This window comes from Hypanus sabinus, chromosome 31 (genome assembly GCF_030144855.1).
Source record: "Hypanus sabinus isolate sHypSab1 chromosome 31, sHypSab1.hap1, whole genome shotgun sequence".
NCBI classification, from domain to species: Eukaryota; Metazoa; Chordata; class Chondrichthyes; order Myliobatiformes; family Dasyatidae; genus Hypanus; species Hypanus sabinus.
In genome coordinates, this window is record NC_082736.1 from 39,288,171 (window position 1) to 39,310,220 (window position 22,050).

General features: G+C 44.5%; 1 protein-coding gene across 4 annotated transcripts in view; it reads left to right on the forward strand.

The window, feature by feature from the left end:
• Positions 1 to 22,050, forward strand: part of LOC132384107 (neurexin-1-like) — a 1,241,271-nt gene that overhangs the window by 1,036,124 nt on the left and 183,097 nt on the right. For all 4 annotated transcript variants that reach the window (XM_059955449.1, XM_059955450.1, XM_059955451.1 and 1 more), the window contains one exon: positions 6,928 to 7,099. In XM_059955449.1, the coding sequence (XP_059811432.1) occupies positions 6,928 to 7,099 (172 nt within the window). The remainder of the gene's footprint in view (positions 1 to 6,927; positions 7,100 to 22,050) is intronic.

The window sequence follows — 22,050 nt, forward strand, 5'->3', positions numbered from 1 at the left end:
GTTGCCTCAGTGCCTATGGCTGCTTAACAAATTCGGTCATTTTCATGTCCAGCTGAGTAGGTCTGGCCGTCTGCCGCTACTCCAAGTTGGGTGTTCTGTCTTTTCCTTGTCCATATCCAGTCCAAGTCCAGGCTTCATAGTCAAGATCCAAGTTCCGAGTCCAAGTCGAGTACAAGCCCTTGTCCAGGGTTTACCGGTTTGTTTTCCAACATCTACGTCCATGTTGACATTTTTGTCCTCGCTCCCTCGCCTTCCTAGTAACCATCAATAAACACTGTTCTGTTTATACTTCCTCTGTTGTCTATGTCCTGTACTTGGGTCCACTCCCAATGCCCCCTTGTAACATAAACGTTTATCAGGTGCTGTTCTGTGTGGTATTTACTGAGGGACAGATCCCCCAGTGAAGGGTAAACATTTATCAGGTGCTGTTCTGTGGGGTATTTACTGAGGGACAGATGCCCCAGTGAGGGGTAAGCATTTATCGGGTGCTGTTTTGTGTGATATTTACTGAGGGCCAGATGCCCCAGTGAGGGGTAAACATTGATCAGGAACTGTTCTGAATGGTATTTGCTGAAGGACAGATGCCCCAGTGACAGATAAATATTTTCACTGGGTTAAGGAGGTTTGAAAGTCTGCTCATGGACACCTTTACTGAAAATAAAAGGCGATTAATAGAAATTACCCAGTTTTGTGCTGTTAGATCGAGACAGCATCCATCCTCCAATCAGCCAAAGACCTCACAGCCTCTCAGGTGATGATGAAATCATGGCACACTAGAGGACAGTACAGGATCTTTGGCTCACAGTGTAGGGCTGAACTTCAACCTACTCCAAGATCAATCTAACCCTTACATCCTGCTGAGACCTCCATTTTTCTATCATCCACGTGCCTATTGAAGAGCCTCTTAAATTTCCCTAATATATCTCCCTCTACCACCACTGCTGGCAAGGCATTCCCAAACTACCATTGATGTTTTAGAGATTGAAGGGAAACAATGCTTCCTCATGTTAGCCATTTCCACCTGGGAAAAAGTCTCTGATTATCCACTCCATCAATGCCAATTATCATCTTGTACACCTCTCATCCTTCTATTTTCCAAAGAGAAAACCCCTAGCTCGCTCAACCTCTCCTCACAAGACACGCTCCCTAATACAGTCAGCATCCCAGTAAATCTCCTCTACACCCTCCCTAAATCTTCCATGTGAAGGGAATTGAGGGATTGAAAGTAGATTCCATCAAACTAGAAACATCAGCAGAGATTTACCAGAATGTTACTGGGATTCAAGGGACTGAGGCACGGAGAGAGATTGAGAAATGTGGGACTTTATTTTATGTGGGACTGAGGGGTGACCTTATGAAGTTGTATAAAACCATGAGGGACACAGAGAGGGTGTAGGGGACTGAGGATGACCTTATGGAGGTGTATAGAACCACAAGGGACACGGATAGGGTGAATGAACACGGACATTTCCCCAAGACTGGGGAATCACAAATGAAAGGGCACAGGTTAAATGTGAGAGCGGAGAGATTTAATAGGAACCTGAGGGGCAACTTCTTCACCCAGAGGCTGGTCCGTACATGAAACAAGCTGCCAGAGGAAGTGGTTGAGGAAGGTACATTAACAACATTTTAAAAAACACTTGGACAGTTATCTGAATAGGAAAGGTATAGAGGGATATGGACAGGTACACATATAGGAAAGCTTCAGAGAGAAAAGGACAGGTATCTGAATAGGAAAGGTTTAAAGGGATATGGACAGGTACATGGATAGGAAAGGTTTAGAGGGGAATGGACAGGTGCATGGATAGGAAAGGTTTAGAGGAGAATGGACAGGTACATGGATAGGAAAGGTTTAGGGAATGGACAGGTACATGGATAGGAAAGGTTTAGAGGGGAATGGACAGGTGCATGGATAGGAAAGGTTTAGAGGGGAATGGACAGGTACATGGATAGGAAAGGTTTAGAGGGGAATGGACAGGTACATGGATAGGAAAGGTTTAGAGGGGAATGGACAGGTACATGGATAGGAAAGGTTTAGAGGGGAATGGACAGGTACATGGATAGGAAAGGTTTAGAAGGGAATGGACAGGTACATGGATAGGAAAGGTTTAGAGGGGAATGGACAGGTACATGGATAGGAAAGGTTTAGAGGGGTTTGGACAGGTACATGGATAGGAAAGGTTTAGAGGGGAATGGACAGGTACATGGATAGGAAAGGTTTAGAGGAGATTGGACAGGTACATGGATAGGAAAGGTTTAGAGGGGAATGGACAGGTACATGGATAGGAAAGGTTTAGAGGGGAATGGACAGGTACATGGATAGGAAAGGTTTAGAGGGGAATGGACAGGTACATGGATAGGAAAGGTTTAGAGGGGAATGGACAGGTACATGGATAGGAAAGGTTTAGAGGGGAATGGACAGGTACATGGATAGGAAAGGTTTAGAGGGGAATGGACAGGTACATGGATAGGAAAGGTTTAGAGGGGAATGGACAGGTACATGGATAGGAAAGGTTTAGAGGGGAATGGACAGGTACATGGATAGGAAAGGTTTAGAGGGGAATGGACAGGTACATGGATAGGAAAGGTTTAGGGAATGGACAGGTACATGGATAGGAAAGGTTTAGAGGGGAATGGACAGGTACATGGATAGGAAAGGTTTAGAGGGGTATGGACAGGTACATGGATAGGAAAGGTTTAGAGGGGTATGGACAGGTACATGGATAGGAAAGGTTTAGAGGGGAATGGACAGGTACATGGATAGGAAAGGTTTAGAGGGGAATGGACAGGTACATGGATAGGAAAGGTTTCGAATGAGCTCCTATCAGACCGAGTTAGGGAGTTGGAGCAGGAGCTGGATGAACTACGGATCATTCAGGAGGTGGAGTCAGAGATAGATAGGAGTTATCAGGAGGTAGTCACACCAAAAAACCAAGAAGTAGGCAGATGGGTGACGGTCCAGAGAGGCAGGGGGAGCAGGCAGAGAGAGCAGAGCACCCCTGCGGCCATTCCCATTAACAGTAAGTATACCGTACTGGATACTGTTGATGGGGATGACCTACCAGGAATGAGTTGTAGTGGTCCTGCCTCTGGCACAGAGGTTGAACCCTCAACTAGAAAGGGGAGGAGGGAAGAGAAGAGAGCGATAGTTTTAGGGGACTCTATAGTTAGGGGGGCAGATAGGAGATTTTGTGGGGCAGATCGGGAGTCTCGGATGGTATGTTGCCTCCCTGGTGCCAGGGTCCGGGACATCTCAGATCGGGTGCAGGCTATTCTTGAGAGTGAGGGCATGAACCCAGATGTAGTGGTCCATGTAGGGACCAATGATGTAGGTAAGGTGAGTGAGGGGGTCCTGCTTAGAGAGTTCAGGGAGTTAGGAGTGAAGCTGAAAGGCAGGACCTCCAGGGTGACAATCTCAGGATTGCTACCTGTGCCACGTGCGAGTGAGGCAAAGAATAGAATGATTATGCACATTAATACGAGGCTGAGAGCATGGTGCAGGAAGGAAGGGTTCAGGTTTTTGGATAATTGGTCTTTGTTCCAGGGACATTGGGATCTGTTTCGAAGGGATGGTCTACATCTGAACCGGAGGGGTACTAACATTCTTGCAGGAGTATTTGCCAGTGCTGCTCGGGGGGGTTTAAACTAGATGTGCAGGGGGCAGGGATCCAGATCCAGAGGGTTGGTCAGAAGGTGCATGGGGTTAAATGTGTACAAGGTTTGGGTGATCTTGAGAAGGTCATCAAAATTCAGGGTGCAATTTGCCTGATGGAAGTTCAAGGAGCTGGGTTAGGTACAGTAGACAGTGTTTTAAGCAAAGAGAGGAGGAATGGGCTAAGAATTCTATACTTGAATGCGCGTAGTGTCAGAAATAAGACAGATGAGCTTGAAGCTCAGATGAAAATGGGGAACTACGATATTGTTGGGATAACGGAGACATGGCTGCAAGGGGATCAGGCCTGGGAATTGAGTGTACCAGGGTATACGTGCTATCGCAGAGACAGAAATATGGGAAGAGGGGGTGGGGTGGCCCTGTTGGTGAGGAATGAGATTCAGTCCTTAGCAAGAGGTGACTTGGGAACAGGGGAAGTAGAGTCTGTGTGGATTGAGCTGAGGAACAGTAAGGGTAAAAAGAGCCTAATGGGTGTTGTGTACAGGCCCCCAAACAGTAGCGTGGATATTGGGTACAAGTTGATTAGGGAGTTAACATTGGCATGTGCTAAAGGTAATGCAGTCGTTATGGGAGATTTCAACATGCAGGTGGACTGGGAGAATCAGGTAGGTGCTGGACCCCAGGATAGGGAGTTTGTGGAGTGTCTAAGGGATGTATTTTTGGAACAGCTTGTGCTTGAGCCAACCAGGAACGAGGCTATTTTGGACTTGGTGATGTGTAATGCACAGGAATTGATAAGCGATCTTGAAGTAAAGGAGCCATTAGGAAGTAGTGATCATAACATGATAAGTTTTTATCTACAATTTGAGAGGGATAAGGGCAGATCAGAGGTGTCAGTGTTGCAATTAAATAAAGGAGACTACGGAGCCATGAGGGAAGAGCTGGCCAAAGTTAAATGGGCAGATGCCCTGGCAGGAAAGACAGTGGATCAGCAGTGGCAGATATTCTTGCGGATAATACAAAAGATGCAAAAGCAGATCATTCCAATGAGAAGGAAGGATTCAAAGAGGGGGAAGGGGCCACAGTGGTTGACAAAGGAAGTCAGAGATTGTATACCATTAAAGAAAAAGAGGTATGACAGGGCTAAGATGAGTGGGAATACAGATGATTGGGAAAGTTTTAAGGAACAGCAGATCTTAACTAAAAAAGCAATACGGAGAGAAAAAATCAGGTATGAGCTCAGTCTAGCCAGGAATATAAAAGGGGATAGCAAAAGCTTTTTTAGTTATGTGAAGAGAAAGAAGATAGTTGAGAACAATGTTGGCCCCTTGAAGAATGAATTGGGAGAAATTGTTATGGGAAACAGGGAAATGGCAACAGAATTTAATGCATACTTTAGATCTGTCTTCACCAGGGAGGACACAAGCAATCTCCCAGATGTATGGATGGGCCAGGGTCATAAGATATCAGAGGAATTGAGACAGATTGACATTAGGAAAGAAACTGTGATGAGTAGACTGGTAGGACTGAAGGCTAATAAATCCCCGGGTCCAGATGGTCTGCATCCGAGGGTTCTAAAAGAGGTGGCTCAGGAAATTGCGGATGCATTGGTAATCATTTTCCAATGTTCCTTAGATTCAGGATCAGTTCCTGAAGATTGGAGAGTGGCTAATGTTGTCCCACTTCAAGAAGGAGAAAACGGAGAACTATCGCCCTGTTAGCCTAACGTCAGTAGTGGGGAAGATGCTTGAGTCCATTATTAAGGACGAAATAGTGGCACATCTAGATGGCAGAAATAGGATTAGGTCGAGCCAGCATGGATTTACCAAGGGCAAATCATGCTTGACTAATCTGTTGGAGTTTTTTGAGGGTGTAACAAGGAGGTTAGACGAGGGTAAGCCAGTGGATGCAGTGTACCTAGATTTTCAGAAGGCATTCGATAAGGTGCCACATAGGAGATTGGTGAGTAAAATCAGAGCTCATGGCATTGGGGGCAGGGTTTCAACATGGATAGAAAACTGGTTGGCAGATAGAAAGCAAAGGGTAGCAGTGAATGGGTGTTTCTCAGACTGGCTGGAGGTGACTAGTGGGGTACCACAGGGCTCTGTATTGGGACCACAGCTCTTTACGATTTATGTCAATGATTTAGATGAGGGCATTGAAAACTATATCAGCAAGTTTGCTGACGATACTAAACTGGGTGGCAGTGTGACATGCGAAGAGGACGTTAGGAGAATACAGGGAGACTTGGATAGGCTGAGTGAGTGGGCAGATACTTGGCAGATGTCATTCAATGTGAATAAATGTGAAGTTATCCACTTTGGAAGCTGGAACAAGAGGGCAGAGTATTGTCTGAACGGTGTAGAGTTAGGTAAGGGAGAAATGCAAAGAGACCTAGGAGTCCTAGTTCACCAGTCAATGAAGATGAATGAGCAAGTGCAACAGGCAGTGAAGAGGGCAAATGGAATGTTGGCCTTTGTTACAAGGGGAATTGAATACAAGAGCAAGGATGTTCTTTTGCATTTGTACAGGGCCCTGGTGAGACCACACCTGGAATATTGTGTACAGTTTTGGTCTCCAGGTTTAAGGAAGGACATTCTGGCAATTGAGGAAGTGCAGCGTAGATTCACTAGGTTGATTCCTGGGATGGCAGGGCTGTCTTACGCAGAGAGATTGGAGAGATTGGGCTTGTACACGCTGAAATTGAGGAGATTGAGAGGGGATCTGATTGAAACGTTTAAGATAATTAAAGGATTTGATAGGATTGAGGCAGGAAATATGTTCCAGATGTTGGGAGAGGGCATGGATTGAGAATAAGAGGTCAGTTATTTAAAACAGAGTTGAGGAAGAGCTTCTTCTCCCAGAAAGTTGTGGAGGTGTGGAATGCACTGCCTCGGAAGACGGTGGAGGCCAATTCTCTGGATGCTTTCAAGAAGGAGCTGGATAGATATCTGATGGATAGGGGAATCAAGGGATATGGGGACAAGGCAGGGACTGGGTATTGATAGTGAATGATCAGCCATGATCTCAGAATGGCGGTGCAGACTCGAGGGGCCGAATGGTCTACTTCGGCACCTATTGTCTATTGTCTATATGGACAGGTACATGGATAGGAAAGGTTTCGAATGATATGGACAGGTATCTGAATAGAAGAGATTTAGAGGGGTTTGGGTCAAATGAAGGCAAATGGTGATCTTGATTCATATCAGTCTTTGGGCCTATAGGCCTGGTTCATCTGTGACTCTGTGCTCAGCCATGGTACATCCGTGGTTACCCTGACCATAACACTGCCCATCATCTGTTTTCCCCTGCAGGAACAAGGGAAGATCCAGGTGATATTTAACGTGGGGACAGATGACATTGTCATCGAAGAGAAGAACGTGGTTGTGAACGATGGCAAGTATCACGTGGTGCGATTCACGAGGAGTGGGGGCAACGCCACCCTGCAGGTCGACAACTGGCCCGTCAATGAACGCTACCCTGTAGGTAAGTGACATCAACCCACCCAGCCACTCACTACACCCCTCCTCAGCTTCCCACCTCACGGTGAGGGCTTCACATCTGGGGTGTAGTGGGCAGTAAAAAACTCTTCCCAAAACTCATGGTGAGTATCAACAGTGGACGGATTGAATGGGCTTCGACTGGGCCCGGCCCTAAACACAGCCAGTAATCAGTTCTTTGTGCTGTTGGTGGCAGAGCTCATGGGACCTGAGTCTAGGTGAGGGTGAGGGGTGCTCAGGGCACATTCAGAGGATTAAATTCTGCCTCTTCCTTTCCTAACATGCACCAGACCCACGCCAGCCTTTCCACTGCCTAGAACAGGAGTTGGGTTGGACAGAAGGAAGGGGTCAGACATCAGTTTAGCACAGATCCACACCCAGATCCTGAGTGTCATTAAGACATTTGGCAGTGCAGAGGTTGGAGAGGTTAATGGGGAATCTATCACAGGAGGCTGGGTAGAAGAAACTTGTTCTGAGGAGGGACAAGAGCATTGTGAGGTTTACATTTTAGTTCAATCCATGCATGTGTACTGACCTCTGACTAAAGCATCTATAACACAGAAAACTGGTAAACAGGAAGCAGTTGTACAGAGGTAGCAGAATGGCCTTGGTTGCTATAAAGGTGGTACCACAGCAGAACCTAATCACTGTAGCACTGGTCCTCGAAATTTCACTCTGATATGGTTATTTACTACTGATGGACAGTTTCACTGTCACTATGTCCCTCAGAGAGGGAGTGTTTCACTGTCAATCTGTCAGTGAGGGACTTTTTTTGCTGTCACTGGTTCTCAGTGCTGAAGTGTTTCACTATCACTGGGTCCCTCAGTGAGGGAGTGTTTCACTGTCACTGTGTCCTCAGTGAGGATGCCTTTCGGTGTTCTGCCCTTCTCTGCAGGCTTCTGCTGGATGTTACTCTGCCAGTGCGAAATTGTTTCCTCTCAGCATCTATTCTTCTCCCTCAGCAGCTTCATCTAAATCTCTTCAGGGCTGGTATTGAGGCTGCCATGACAACCCTGGCTGAATTACTGTGAATTCATTGTATTCCAGCTACGTGTTAATGTCCCATGTCTTTCGGGCTCAGATACACATCTCATATTATTATCTCGCAAGACATTGAGACATTACATCTCCCTCACAATTTGTGATGTATGCAGGAAGGAGTGCTGAACCTGTGGAAAAACATATCAGCTGACACTAAATTTACATTTTCTATCATCCTCACATTCAAATGCGATCTAACCAGGTTCTAGTGCTCACCCAGATTTCCAGATGCATTTCACAATGGCCCTGTCGTCCACATTGATAAACAAACCTTTGGTCACAACGAGCGTGTACAAACTCCAAAGAGGCAGCTCGGGCAGTCAGATCAAATTTAGCACTCTGTATCTGTGCATCAGTGTGTCTACTTACTGACCCAATCTACAACAACCCCTGAGGCACTGAGGAACCACTGAGCTTGGATTACTGCTGTAGGTATGTAATGTAGATGACACACAGGATCGAATACTGCTGTGAGTATGTAATGTAGATTACACACAGGATTGATTACTGCTGTGGGTATGTAATATAGGTTGCACATGGGATCAATTACTGCTGTTTGCATGTAACATAGATTACATACAGGATTGATTACTGCTGTGGGTACGTAATGTAGGTTAAAGGCTGGTTCGATTACTGCTGTGGGTATAGATGGGTCATATTCTGCATGGAGGCTGGTAACCAGTGGTGTGCCTCAGGGATCTGTTCTGGTACCCCGACTCTGCGATTTTTATAAGTGACCTGGATGAGGAAGTGGAGGGATGGGTTAGTAAATTTGCTGATGACACAAAGGTTGGGGGTGTTGTGGATAGTGTGGAGAGCTGTCAGAGGATATTGTCATAAGATAGCTGCCACGGGATATTGATAGGGTGCAAAACTGGGCTGAGAAGTGGCATATGGAGTTCAACCCAGATAAGACCGCAGATAAGATATGTACTGTGCTCATTTCTGATTGCCTCACTATCGGAAGGACGTGGAAACCTTAGAATGGGTGCAGAGGAGATTTACAATGATGTTGCCTGGATTGGGGAGCATGCCTTATCAGAATAGGTTCAGTGAACTTGGCCTTTTCTGCTTGGAGCAATGGAGGGTGAGAGGTGACTTGATAGAGGTGTACAAGATGATGAGAGGCATTTATCATGTGGATAGTCAGAGGCTTTTTTCCCCAAGGCTGAAATGGCTAGCACAAGAGGGCATAGTTTTAATGTGCTTTTAAGTAGGTACATAGAAGATGTCGATGGTAAGTTTTTTACACAGAGACTGTTGAATGCGTGGAATGGGCTGCTGGTGACGGTGGTGGAGGCAGAAATGATAGGGTCTTTTAAGAGATTCCTGGATGGCTACATGGAGCTTAGAAAAATACAGGGCTATGGTTAAAGCCTAGGTAGTTCTAAGGTAAGGACATGTTCGGCACAGCTTTGTGGGCCAAAGAATTGAGCACAGTACTCCAAGTGGGGTCTGACCAGGGTCCTATATAGCTGCAACATTACCTCTCAGCCCTTAAACTCAATCCCGTGATTGATGAAGGCCAATGCACCATATGCCTTCTTAACCACAGAGTCAGCCTGTGTAGCAGCTTTGAGTGTCCTATGGACTCGGACTCCAAGATCCTCCTGATCCTCCACACTGCCAAGAGTCTTACCATCAATACTATATTCTGCCATATTATGCTGTATGTTTTCTATGTTTCTATGTAATGTGGGTAGCACACAGGATCGATTATTGCTGTGGATATGCAATGTAGCTTGTAGACTGGATTTATTACTGCTGTGCATATGTAATGTAGATTACACACTGGATCGATTACTTACTGCTTTGGGTATGTAATGTAGATTACACACTGGACTGATTACTACTTTGGGTATATAATGTAGATTGCACACTGGACCGATTACTGCTTTGGGTATGTAATGTAGATTTGAAACTCAATCAAATATTACTCTGGATATATAGTGGAGATTGCTGACTGGCTCTATTAATGCTTTGGATATGTAGTAAAGATTGCACACTGGATCAATTATTATTACAGGTTTGTAATGTAGATTGCACACTCGTTTGATTACTGCTGTGCATATGTAATGTAGATCACAGACTAGATTGATTACTGTTGTGAATATGTAATGGAAATTGTAGACTGGATCAATTACTGCTGTGGATATGTAATGTAGATTTTAGATTGGATCATTTACTGCTGTGGATATGTAATTGACATTGTAGACTGGATCGATTACTGCCATGGATAGGTAATGTAGATTGCAGACTGGATAAATTAGTGTTGTGAATATGTAATGTAGATTGTAGATTGGATCAATAACTGTCATAGAGAGGAAATGTACATTGCAGACTAGATTGATTAATGCTGTGATAAGTAATGTAGATTGCAGATTGAATCGATTACTGCTGTGGATATGTAACATAGATTGGAAATATAATTTAGACTGTAGTCTGGATCAAGTACAGTTGTGGATAGGTAATGTAATTTATAGATTGGATCGATTACCGTTGTGGATATGTGGCAAATGTTCCCTGAACATTTGCATGGCATTCTGCATAGGTATGGTCCATTGAGGCAGGGAAAGGATGGAAGGGTAAAAGAACCATGGTGTACAAAGGATGTAGAAAATCAAGTTAAAAAGAAAAGAAAAGATTATGAAAAGTTGAAGAAGCTAGGTACTGTTAGAGCTCTAGAAAATTACATGGATGCCAGGAAGGAGCTCAAGAATGGAATTAGGAGAGCCAGAAAGGGCCATGATCAAGCCTTGGTGAGCAGCATTAAGGAAAACCCCAAGGCATTCTACAAGGCATTTGAAGAGCTAGAGAATAAGCCATATGAGATAGGACCAATCAGGAGCAAGAGTGTAAACGTGCATGGAGACGGAGGAGGCAGTGAAGGCACTTAATGAATATTTTACTTCAATATTCACCAGTGAAAAAGAACTTGGAAATTGTGGGGATGACTTACAGCAGACTGAAACGCTTGAGTGTATAGACATTAAGAAAGAGGATGTATTGGAGCTTTTGAATGGTATTAAGTCTGATAAGTCACCAGGACCGGACAAGATATACCCCAGGCTACGATGGGAAGTGAGGTAGGAGAATACTGAGCTTCTGGTGATGTTCTTTGCATCATCAATAGGAACAGGAAAAGTACTAGAGGATTGGAAGGTTCTAAACATTGTTCCCTTGTTCAGGAAAGGAAGTAGAGATAACTAAAGAAATTATAGTCCAGTGAGTCTGACCTCAGTGGTGGGCAAGTTGTTGAAAAGATCCTGAGAGGCAGAATTTATGAACATTTGGAGAGATATAATCTGATTTTGGATAATCAGCATGGCTTTGTCAAGGGCCTTACGAGCCTTTGAGGATGTAACAAAACACATTGATGAAGGTAGACCAGTGGATGTAGTGAATATGGATTTCAGTAAGGCATTTGATAAGGTTCCCCATGCAAGGCTCCTTCAGAAAGTGAGGAGGCATGGGATCCAAGTAGACATTGCTTTGTGGATCCAGAAATGGCTTGCGCACGGAAGACAAAGGATGGTTGTGGATGGTTTGTATTCTGCATGGAGGTGAGTGACCAGTGGTGTTCCACAGGGATCTGTTCTGGGGCCCCTCCTGTTTGTGATTTTTATAAATGACCTGGATGAAAAAGTAGAAGGGTGAGTTAGTAAGTTTGCTGATGACACAGAAGTTGCAAGTGTTGTGGATAGTCTGAAGGGTTGTCAGAGATTAGAGCACGAGGGTCATCGAGGAACATATAGGGAGACAGATTCTGGGAAGGAGTAATAATAACAGGGTTGTTGTGGTGGGAGATTTTAATTTACCAAATATTGATTGGACTTTCCCTGGAGTGAGGGAATTAGATGGGGTGGAGTTTGTTAGATGTGTTCAGGGAAGTTTCTTGACACAGTATATAGATAAGCCTACAAGAGGAGAGGCTGTACTGGATCTAGTATTGGGAAATGAATTTGGTCAGGTGTCAGATCTCTCAGTGGGAGAGCATTTTGGAGATAGTGATCACAATTCTATCTCCTTTACCACAGCATTGGAGAGGGATAGGAACAGACAAGTTAGGGAAACGTTTAATTGGAGTAAGGGGAAATATGAGGCTATCAGGCAGGAACTTGGAAGCACAAATTGGAAACAGATGTTCTCAGGAAAGTGTACAAAAGAAATGTGGCAAATGTTCAGGGGATATTTTCGTGGGGTTCTGCATAGATACATTCCAGTGAGACAGGGAAAGGATGGTAGGGTACAGGAACTGTGATGAACAAAGCCTATTGTAAATCTATAAAGAAGAAAAGAAGAGCTAACAAAAAAATTTCAAAAAACTAGGTAATGATAGATATCTAGAAGATTGTAAGGCTAGCAGGAAGGAACTTGAGAAGGAAATTAGGAAAGCCAGAAGGGGATCATGAGAAGGCTTTAGTGGATAGCATTAAGGAAAACCCCAAGGCATTCTACAAGCATGTGAAGAGCAAGAGGATAAGATGTGACAGAATAGGATCAATCAAGTATGACCGTGGAAAAGTGTGTATGGAACCGGAGAAGATGACAGAGGTACTTAATGAATACTTTGCTTCAGTATTCACTACAGAAAAGGATCTTGGCAGTTGTAGGGATGACTTGCAGTGGACTGAAAAGCTTGAGCATGTAGATGTTAAGGAAGAGGATGTGCTGGAGCTTTAGGAAAGCATCAATTTGGGTAAGTCAAACATGAGGAAATCTGCAGATGCTGGAAATTCAAGCAACACACACAAAATGCTGGTGGAACGCAGTAGGCCAGGCAGCATCTATAGGAAGAAGTATAGTCAACATTTTGGGCTGAGACCTTTCATCAGGACTAACTGAAAGAAGAGATAGTAAGAGATTTGAAAGTGGGAGTGGGAGATCCAAAATGATAGGAGAAGACAGGAGGGGGAGGGATGAAGCTAAGTGCTGGAAAGTTGATTGGCAAAAGGGACACACAGCTGGAGAAGGGAGAGGATCATGGGACGGGAGGCCTAGGGAGAAAGAACGGGGGAGGGGAGCACCAGATGGAGATGGAGAGCAGGCAAGGAGTGAACACTCCTTCCTTTCCCTCTGGTGCTCCCCTCCCCCTTTCTTACTCCCTCGGCTATGGGTAAGCCTAGGTTTTTCTAAGGTAAGGACATGCTCAGCACAGCTTTGTGGGCCGAAGAGCCTGTATTGCACTGTAGCTTTTCTATGTTCTACGTTTCTACAACATTGATAGGATGCAGAACTGGGCTGAGAAGTGGCAGATGGAATTGAACCCAAATTCCATCTGTGTGAAGTGGTTCATTTCAGTAGGTCAAATTTGAAGACAGAATATATTATTAATGGTAAGACTCTTGGCAGTGTGGAGGATCAGCGAGACCGTGGAGTTCATATCCATAGAACATAAAAGCTACTACGCAAGTTGACAGTGTTGTTAGAAGGCTTATGGTGTGATGCCCTTCATCAACTGTGGGACTGAGTTCAAGAGCTGTGAAGTAATGGTACAGCTATATAGGATCTTAGTTAGACCCCACTTGGAGTACTGCACTCATTTCTGGTCATCTCACTACAGGAAGGATGTGGATACTATAGAGAGAGTGCAGAGGAGATTTACAAGGATGATACCTGGATTGGAGAGTATGCCTTATGAGAATAGGTTGAGTGAACTTGGCTTTTACTCACTGAAACGATGGAAGATGAAAAGTGACCTGACGGAGTTGTTTTCAGATCATGAGAGGTACTGGTCGTGTGGATAGCCAGGGGCCATTTTCCCAGGGTTGAAATGGCTAACATGATGGAGCAAAGTTTTAAGATGCTTGGAAGTAGGTACAAGGGAGTTGTCAGGGGTATGTTTTTTCACACAGAAAGTGGTGGGTGCATGGAATGGACTGCCACCGAAGATGCTAGAGATGGATACAATAGGGACTTTTAAGGGACTCTTAGATAGGTACATGGAGCTTAGGAAAATAGAGGGTTATGCAGTAGGGAAAATCTAGGCAGCTTCTAGAGGAGATTACATCATTGACATAACACTGTGGGCAGTAGGGCCTGTAATGTGCTTTAGATTTCTATGTTTTTATGATTTCTGCTGTGGATATGTAATGGAGATTGTAGACTGGACTGATTACTGCTATGGATAGCTAATGTAGATTGTAGACTGATTGATTACAGCTGTGGGTATGTAACTTAGATTACACACTGGATTAATTACTGCTGTGGGTATGCACACTGGATTGATTACTTCTGTGGATATGTAATGGACATTTTATACCAGATCAATTACTGCTGCAGATATGTAATGTAGATTGTAGACTGGATCAATTACTGCTGTAGATATATAATTTAGGTTACACACTGGATCAATTACTGCTGTGGGTATGTAATGTAGATTGTAGACTGGATCAATTACTGCTGTGGATATGTAATTGAGATTCTATACTAGATCAATTATTGTTGTGGATACGTAATGGAGATTTTACTAGATCAATTACTGCTGTGGATATGTAATGGAGATTTTATATTGGATCAATTACTGCTGTGGATATGTAATGGAGATTTTATATTGGATCAATTACTGATGTGGATATGTAATGGAGATTACACACTGGATCAGTTACTGCTGTGGATATGTAATGTAGATTGTAAAGCTTTGAGCTGCAGCCTATCTGTGAGATCTGGACCTTGAGAAGATGTAATGCAGTCAGATTCACTGATCGAGTATTAAAGGCAGTGACTTGCGGCAGTTTTCTGGAGCTTTGAGCAGTGGCAGTCAGAAAGATCAGAAGTTTTTTGAATGTAATTCACTCAGGTTCACTGATCAAGTCTTGGGGGCATCAACTCTCGCCAGTTTTTTGGAGCTTTAAGCAGTGGCCAATTACAGAGATCAGAAGCTTGAGAGGATGTAATTCACTTTAGTATGCATGTTGAGTCTTAAAAGCAGAGACTCGTGGCCAATTAGCATTTGGGATTGATTAGCAAGAACAAATTATAGTAAGTCAGAATGGACGGAGGCAGTGCGTAGATTTTTAGGCATTAGCTGTTCGAGGCTTCAGTGAAGAGATGCTTTAGTTGGAGAAGGCAAAAAAAGTTGTAGGTTGAATTTTTTTGCCACTTTCTTCATACTTGCTCAGTTAGAACAGTGGAGATGCCAGGCAGGATAGTGGAATGCTCCTCTTGTGAGTGTAAGAAGGCAGGGAGACATCCAGTGACCCTGACAACTACACCTGCGAGGAGTGCATCCAGCTGCAGCTTCTAAAATTTCACGTTAAGGATTTGGAACTGGAAATGGATGGATTGTAGACCATTCGAGAGGCTGAAGGAGTGATAGATAGGACATAAAGAAAGGTAGTTATACCCATCGTGCAGGACACAGGAAACTGGGTGACAGTCAAGAAGGGGAGAGGTGTTAAGGAGCCAATGCAGAATATGCCTGTGGCCATCCCCTTCAACAACAGGTATATCACTGGATACTGTTGAAGGGAAGAGCTAGTAGAGCAAATTCATAGTGGTCATATCTCTGGCACTGAATCTGGCTCTGTGATGCAGAAGGGAAGTGGGGAGAAGAGACACGCTGTGGTGAGAGGGGATTCATTAGTTAGGGGGACAGAAGGGAGGTTCTGTTGGCAAGAATGAGATCCCTAGATGGTATGTTGCCTCTTGGATACCAGGGTCTGGGACACCTTGGATCACGTCCTCAGCATTCTTGTGGGAATGGGACAGCCAGAGCTCATGGTCCATATAAGTACTGGACAAAGGTCGGATGAATAACAAGGTTCTGCATGGAAGTTCAGGGAGATAAGAGTTACATTAAAAAGCAGAACTCCCAGAGTTGTGATCTCAGGATTGCTACCCGTGCCATATGTTAATGAGGCCAGAAATAGGAAGATTAGACAGTTTAACATGCAGCTAAGGGATTGGTGTAGAAGGGAGGGCTTCAGATATTTGGATCATTGGGCTCTTTTCCAGGGAAGGTGGGACCTGTACAGAAGAGACGGTTTGCACCTGAACCAGAAGGGGACTACTATCCTAGCAGGAAAGTTTGCTAATGCTGCACAGTGGGATTTAAACTAGAGTTGCAGGTGGATGGGAACTAGAATGCCAGGTGGTTAGTGAAGAGGTTGTGGAGACAGATGGTTGGTAAGACCTCAAATTTAAAAAGCAGAAGGTTAAGCATGGTGCAATTAATGTCCTGGGCTGCATATATTTCAATGCAAGAAGTATTGTAGGAAAGGTAGATGAGATCAGGGCATGGATCGACATCTGGAATTATGATATTGTAGTCATTAGTGAGATTTGTTTGCAGGAGGGGCAGAACTGACAACTCAGTATTCTGGGGTTCCAATGTTTTAGATGTGACAGAGTGGGAGGGATGGTGTAATTAGGCAGAGAAGATGTCACAGCAGTGTTCAGTCAGGACAGACTGGAGAACTCATCTAGTGAGGTGTTATGAAACTGAGAAATAAGAAATGTATGACCATGCTAATGGGCTATATTACAGACCACCCAGTAGACCGAGGGATTTAGAGCAACAAGTTTGCAAGAAGCATAAGGTTGTTATAGTAGGTGATTTTAACTTCCCATTATGGGACTAGGACTCCCATAATGTAAGAGGACTAGATGGAATAGAGTTTGTCGAATGTGTTCCGGAAAGTTTTCTTAATCCGTATGTCAAAGTCCCAACAAGGGAGTGTGCAATACTTGATCAGCTAACAGATAATGAGACAGGGCAGGTGGCACTTTACATTTAGTGATCACGATGCTGTTAGTTTCAAAGTAAATGTGCAAAATGAAAGGTCTGGTCTGCAGCTTGACATTCTAAATTGGAAAAAGGTGAATTTTGTTGGTATCAGTAATGATCTGGCAAGTGTGGATTGGGACAGGCTGTTTTCTGCCAAAGGTGTACTTAGTAAGTGGGAAGCCCTCAAAAGTGAAATTCTGAGAGTACAAAGCTTGTATGTGCCTGTCAGAATAAAAGGTCAAGAGACAGTTTTGGGCCTCGTATCTCAGAAAAGATGTGTTGTCATTTGATAGAATCCAGAGGAGGTTCACAAGGATGATTCTGGGAATGATGGGGTTAACATATGAGAAGCATTTGGCAGCTTTGGACCTGTAATCACTGGCATTTAGAAGAATGCAGGGGGGAACTCATTCAAGCCCACTGAATATTGAAAGTACTAGATAAGGTGGATGTGGAGAGGATGTTTCCTATGGTCGGGGTATCTAGAACTAGAGGGCAGAGCCTCAAAAGAGGGACGACCCTTTAGAATGGAAAAGGAGGATTTTTTTTTAGCCAGAGAGTAGTAAATCTGTGGAATGCCCTGCTACAGACTGCAGTGGAGGCCGTCTATGCCTGTATTTAAGGCAGAAGTTAATTGTTTCTGGATTGGTCAGGGCATGAAAGGATATGGTGAGAAGGGTGTATGGGGTTGAGAGGGATCCAGGATCAGCCATGATGGAATGGCAGAGCAGACTCGATGGGCTGAATGGCAAAATTCCTCCTGTGTCTTATGGTCTTATAACAAGTATAGAGAACCTTAGTTTTCAAGAGATATTGAAACTCTGGTTAAGAAAAAAAAAGGAGGTGCTTAGCAGGCCTAGGCAAATAGGAACAAATGATGTGTTTAAGGAGTAAGAAAGGTAAGAGAGCACTTAAGAAAATAATCAGGAGAGCTAAAAGAAGGTATGAGGTTGCTCTCGCAGACAAGGTGAAGGAGAATCCTAAAGTATTCTGCACATATGTTAATAGCAAAAGGATTGCAAGGGACGAAATTGGTCCTCTAGAAGATCAGAAGGGTAATCCATTTGTAGAGCCAAAACAGATGGGGGAGATCTTAAATGGATTTTTTGCATTTGTATTTACTCAGAAGATGGACGCAGAGCCTATAGTAAGGCAAAGCAGCTGTGAGTTCATGGTTCCTATACAGATTACAGAGGAGGAGATGCTTGCTGTCCTGAGGCAAATCAGAATGGTTCAATCACCAGGATCTGACTAGGTGTTCTATTGAATGCTATGGAAGACAGAAATGACTGTCCCTGGCAGAGATATTTAAATCAACCTTAGCAACAGGAGAGGTACTTGAGGATTGGAGGATAGCCAATGTTGTTCTGCTGTTTAAGAAAGGCTCTAAACCAAAATGAGGATATTATAGGTCAGTGAGTCTAACATCAGTTGTGGGAAAGTTATTGGAATGTATTCTAAGGGACCTGATGTATAAGTATTTGGATAGACATGAACTGATTAAGCATAGTCAACATGGCTTCTTGTGTGGTAAGTCATGTCTAACCAATCTTAAAGAGTTACCAGGAAAGTGGATGAAGGCAAGGCAGTGGATGGTGTATACAATGACTTTATCAAGGCATTTGACAAGGTCCCACATGGGAGGCTGGTCAAGAAGGTTCAGTCGCTCGGCATTCCGGATGAGATAGTAAATAAGATGAGCCATTGGCTTTGTGGGAGAAGCCAGAGAGTGGTAATAGACGGTTGCCTCTCTGACTGGAGGCCTGTGACTTGTGGGAGTGTCTCAGAGATCATTGCTGGGTCCTTTGTTGTTTGTTATCTATATCAATGATCTGGATGATAATGCAGTTAATTGTTTATGGATGATACTATGATTGGGGTGTAGTGGACAGTGAGGAAGTTTATCATGGCTTGCAGAGGGATCTGCATCAGCTGGAAAAATGGACTGAAAAATGGTAGATGGAATTTAATGCAGACAAGTGTGTATTGCAATTCGGTAGGACCAGCCAGGGTAAATCTTACACAGTGTGGTAGAACAAAAGAATCCAGGAATGCAGATCCATAATTCATTGAAAGTGGCATCACTGTTGGATAAGGTCATAAAGAAAGCTTTTGGCACATTGGTCTCCATAAATCAATGTACTGAGTACAGGAGCTGGGATGTTATGTTGAAAATGTGTAAGACATTGGTGGGACTTAACTTGGAGTATTATACAGTTTTAATCACCCCACATACAAGAAAGATGTAAGCAAAGTTGAAACAGTACAGAGAAAATTTACAAGGATGTTATTGTGTCTGGAGGACCTGAGTTAAAGGAAAGATTGAAGAGGTTTTGGACTGTATTCCTTAGAAGTTAGAAGATTGAGAGGAGATTTGTTAGAGGTATACAAAATTACGAGGGGTATAGATAGGGTAAATTCAAGCAGGCTTTATCCACTGCGGTTGGGTGGAACTACAACCAAAAGTCATGGGTTAAGGGTAAAAGATGAGAAGGGTTACAGAGACAGGGAAGGGTGTAAGGACCAGAAAACTTATAGAAACAGGGAGGGTTGCAGGGGCTGAAGGGGATTACAGAAACACGGAATGGTCTGGTGACCACAAGGGCTTTACAAAGACGTGGAGGGGTGTAGTGGCCAGAAGGAATTACAGAGATGGGGAGTGGTAGGGGCTGGAGCTGGTTACAGAGCCAGGGAGGGATGTAGGGTCTAAAGGGCTTACAGAGACATGAACAGGTGTTGGCTTACAGCGTCAGAGACGTGTTGAAGCTGGAGGTGGTTACAGAGACAGGAAGGGGTGTAAGGGCTGGAGGGGGTTACAGACAGGGAGGGGTGTAGAGGCTGGAGGGGGTTACAGACAGGGAGGGGTATAGGATCTGGAGTGGGGGCTGGAGGGGGTTACAGAGACAAGAAGGGGTATCACTGATGGAAAGGATACAGAAATGGGGAGGGGCATTTCTTTGGGTTTTAGAGGGGACAGGGTGTGTGCAGGGGGAGCAGGTTCTGGAGATATCCTGAGTGTCCTGGGTTCACATAGCACAGGAACGGCCTTCCAGCTCAGAGCATCCGTGAACATCCATCATCAGATGCACGTCCACACTAATTCCATTCTCTGCCTTTTGGTTGTCATCATCTCTACCCTCATGAATTAAGTGCTGACGATGTTGTATGTTGCCTCATTTAAGGGGCTCTGAACTGTCTGTAGAATGGGGAGGTGGCTGCATGGTGGATCTCCTGGTGATGTTGGAGAGAAGTGATTGTCCTTTGGGAGAATCAGTGTCCAGAACAAGTGGACCTCGTTCTTAAACTGAGAGCCTAATAGGTGAGCACTGACATTGGACAGTCTTCCTCTTATGTGATTCAAAGGAGTTTCATGAAAATTGAAAGACTTGTCATATGAAGAGCGTTTGATGGCCCCGGGCCTGGACTCACTGGAATTCAGAAAATTGAGGGGTGATCTTATTGAAACCTACTGGATGTTGAAAGGCCTCGAGAGAGTGGATATGGAGAGTATGTTTCCTTTGGTGAGGGAGTCTAAGACCGGGGGTCACACCCTCAGAATAGAGGGATGTCCATTTAGATGGAGATGATGAGGAACTTCTTGAGCAAGAGAATGGTGAATCTGTGGCAACCCACTTCCCACGCACTCGAACCAGCTCACAAAACGGCGCGCGCCGGCATTGTGGCCGGTCCCAAAGAGGGCGCCAAGCCTGCTTCACCAGCAAGGGGAATAGCCCGCACGCGGGACGGGACTGTAAATACGCGCCCCCTACAGCATTCCTGCCCAGGGAGGGCAGGATCAGGAAGGCTTTAAAGCGAGGCCGTGAGGCTTTAAAGCGGGCAGCTTTGGAGGCCCAGTCACTGGTATATTTAAGGCAGAGGGTGATGGATTCTTGATTGGTCAGGGCATGAAGGGATACGGGGAGAGGGGAGGAAACTGGGGCTGAGAGGGAAATGGATCAGTCATGATGAAATGGTGGAGCAGACTCAATGGGCCAAATGTCATAATTCTGATTCTGTATCTTATGGTCTTTTGTGGATACTGGTGGAAATAGGGAACATTCTTTGAGGTTGAAGGACGATGTAGGTGAAAAGACCAGGTTGCGGGGTCTCATCCACTGATCAAGGTTAATTGATGAAACATCTGGCGAGGCTGCAGGAAATGGCATCTCTCAGTGATTCACTGAAAGGTGGATACAAGAATCCTTAATTTTTCAGAAGCTGTCGGCATAATCTGCAGAGTGTAAGATTTAATTAGATTCTGTGCTTTAGACACTCAGCTCCGGTTCCAGCCTGAAGGGGTTTGAGTGAAGATGGATGCTCTCATCGGGGTTTGTCAGGAAAGTGAAGGGGTGGAGGGCTTCACTGGAGATTAACACTAGAGCACAATACAGGCCCTTCGGCCTTATAATTTATTTTAAAATCAATCTAACCCTTCCTTCCTAAATAGCCCTTTAGTTTTCTATCAGCCATGTGCCTATCTAAGAGTCGCTTAAATGGCCCAGTTGCTGGAGCTGACCTTCAGATTGTCCAAGAGCAAGGAATCATCATGGGAAGAATGAGGGAAGATTCTCTCAGCCTTTTTCCTGAGGTTAGGGAATCATAACTAGAGGAGCAGATTAATGTGGAAATACAGAGTATTAATAGGAACCTGAGGGACAACTTCTTCACCCAGAGAGTGGTAAGTAAATGAAAGTGGTTGGGACAGCTACATTAAAACCTTTGACAAACAGGAAAGGAAAGGTTTAGAGGGAAATGGACCGAAGAGTGTATTTCTTTGCTGTATGAATTGCAGCCCTACCAGAAATGTTGTCTGGTCCAGCAGCCTTCCGTGGGTTGACCCTGCACCTAATGCGAGTAGCTGTGTGTTCCTGAACCCCCATCTCCACACAGCCGTCTAGTGTACAGGGAGAGGAATCGTGTGTTTCTGAAATCCACAAACCCACTGTCTGCACACGGCCGTCTGGTGTACAAGGAGAAAAGTCGTGTGTTCCTGAAGTCAACAAACCCTCCAGTCTAGATCACTTCACATTGCTAGATCATTGTCTAAATGTCAGCTCCAGTGAGATTCAGTGAAAACATACTACACAGGCTATTCAGTCTATCATGAGATTGCTGCTGTTAGTTACTTCTCTGGAGCCAACTGCACAGGGTGAGAATAGCCCAGATTT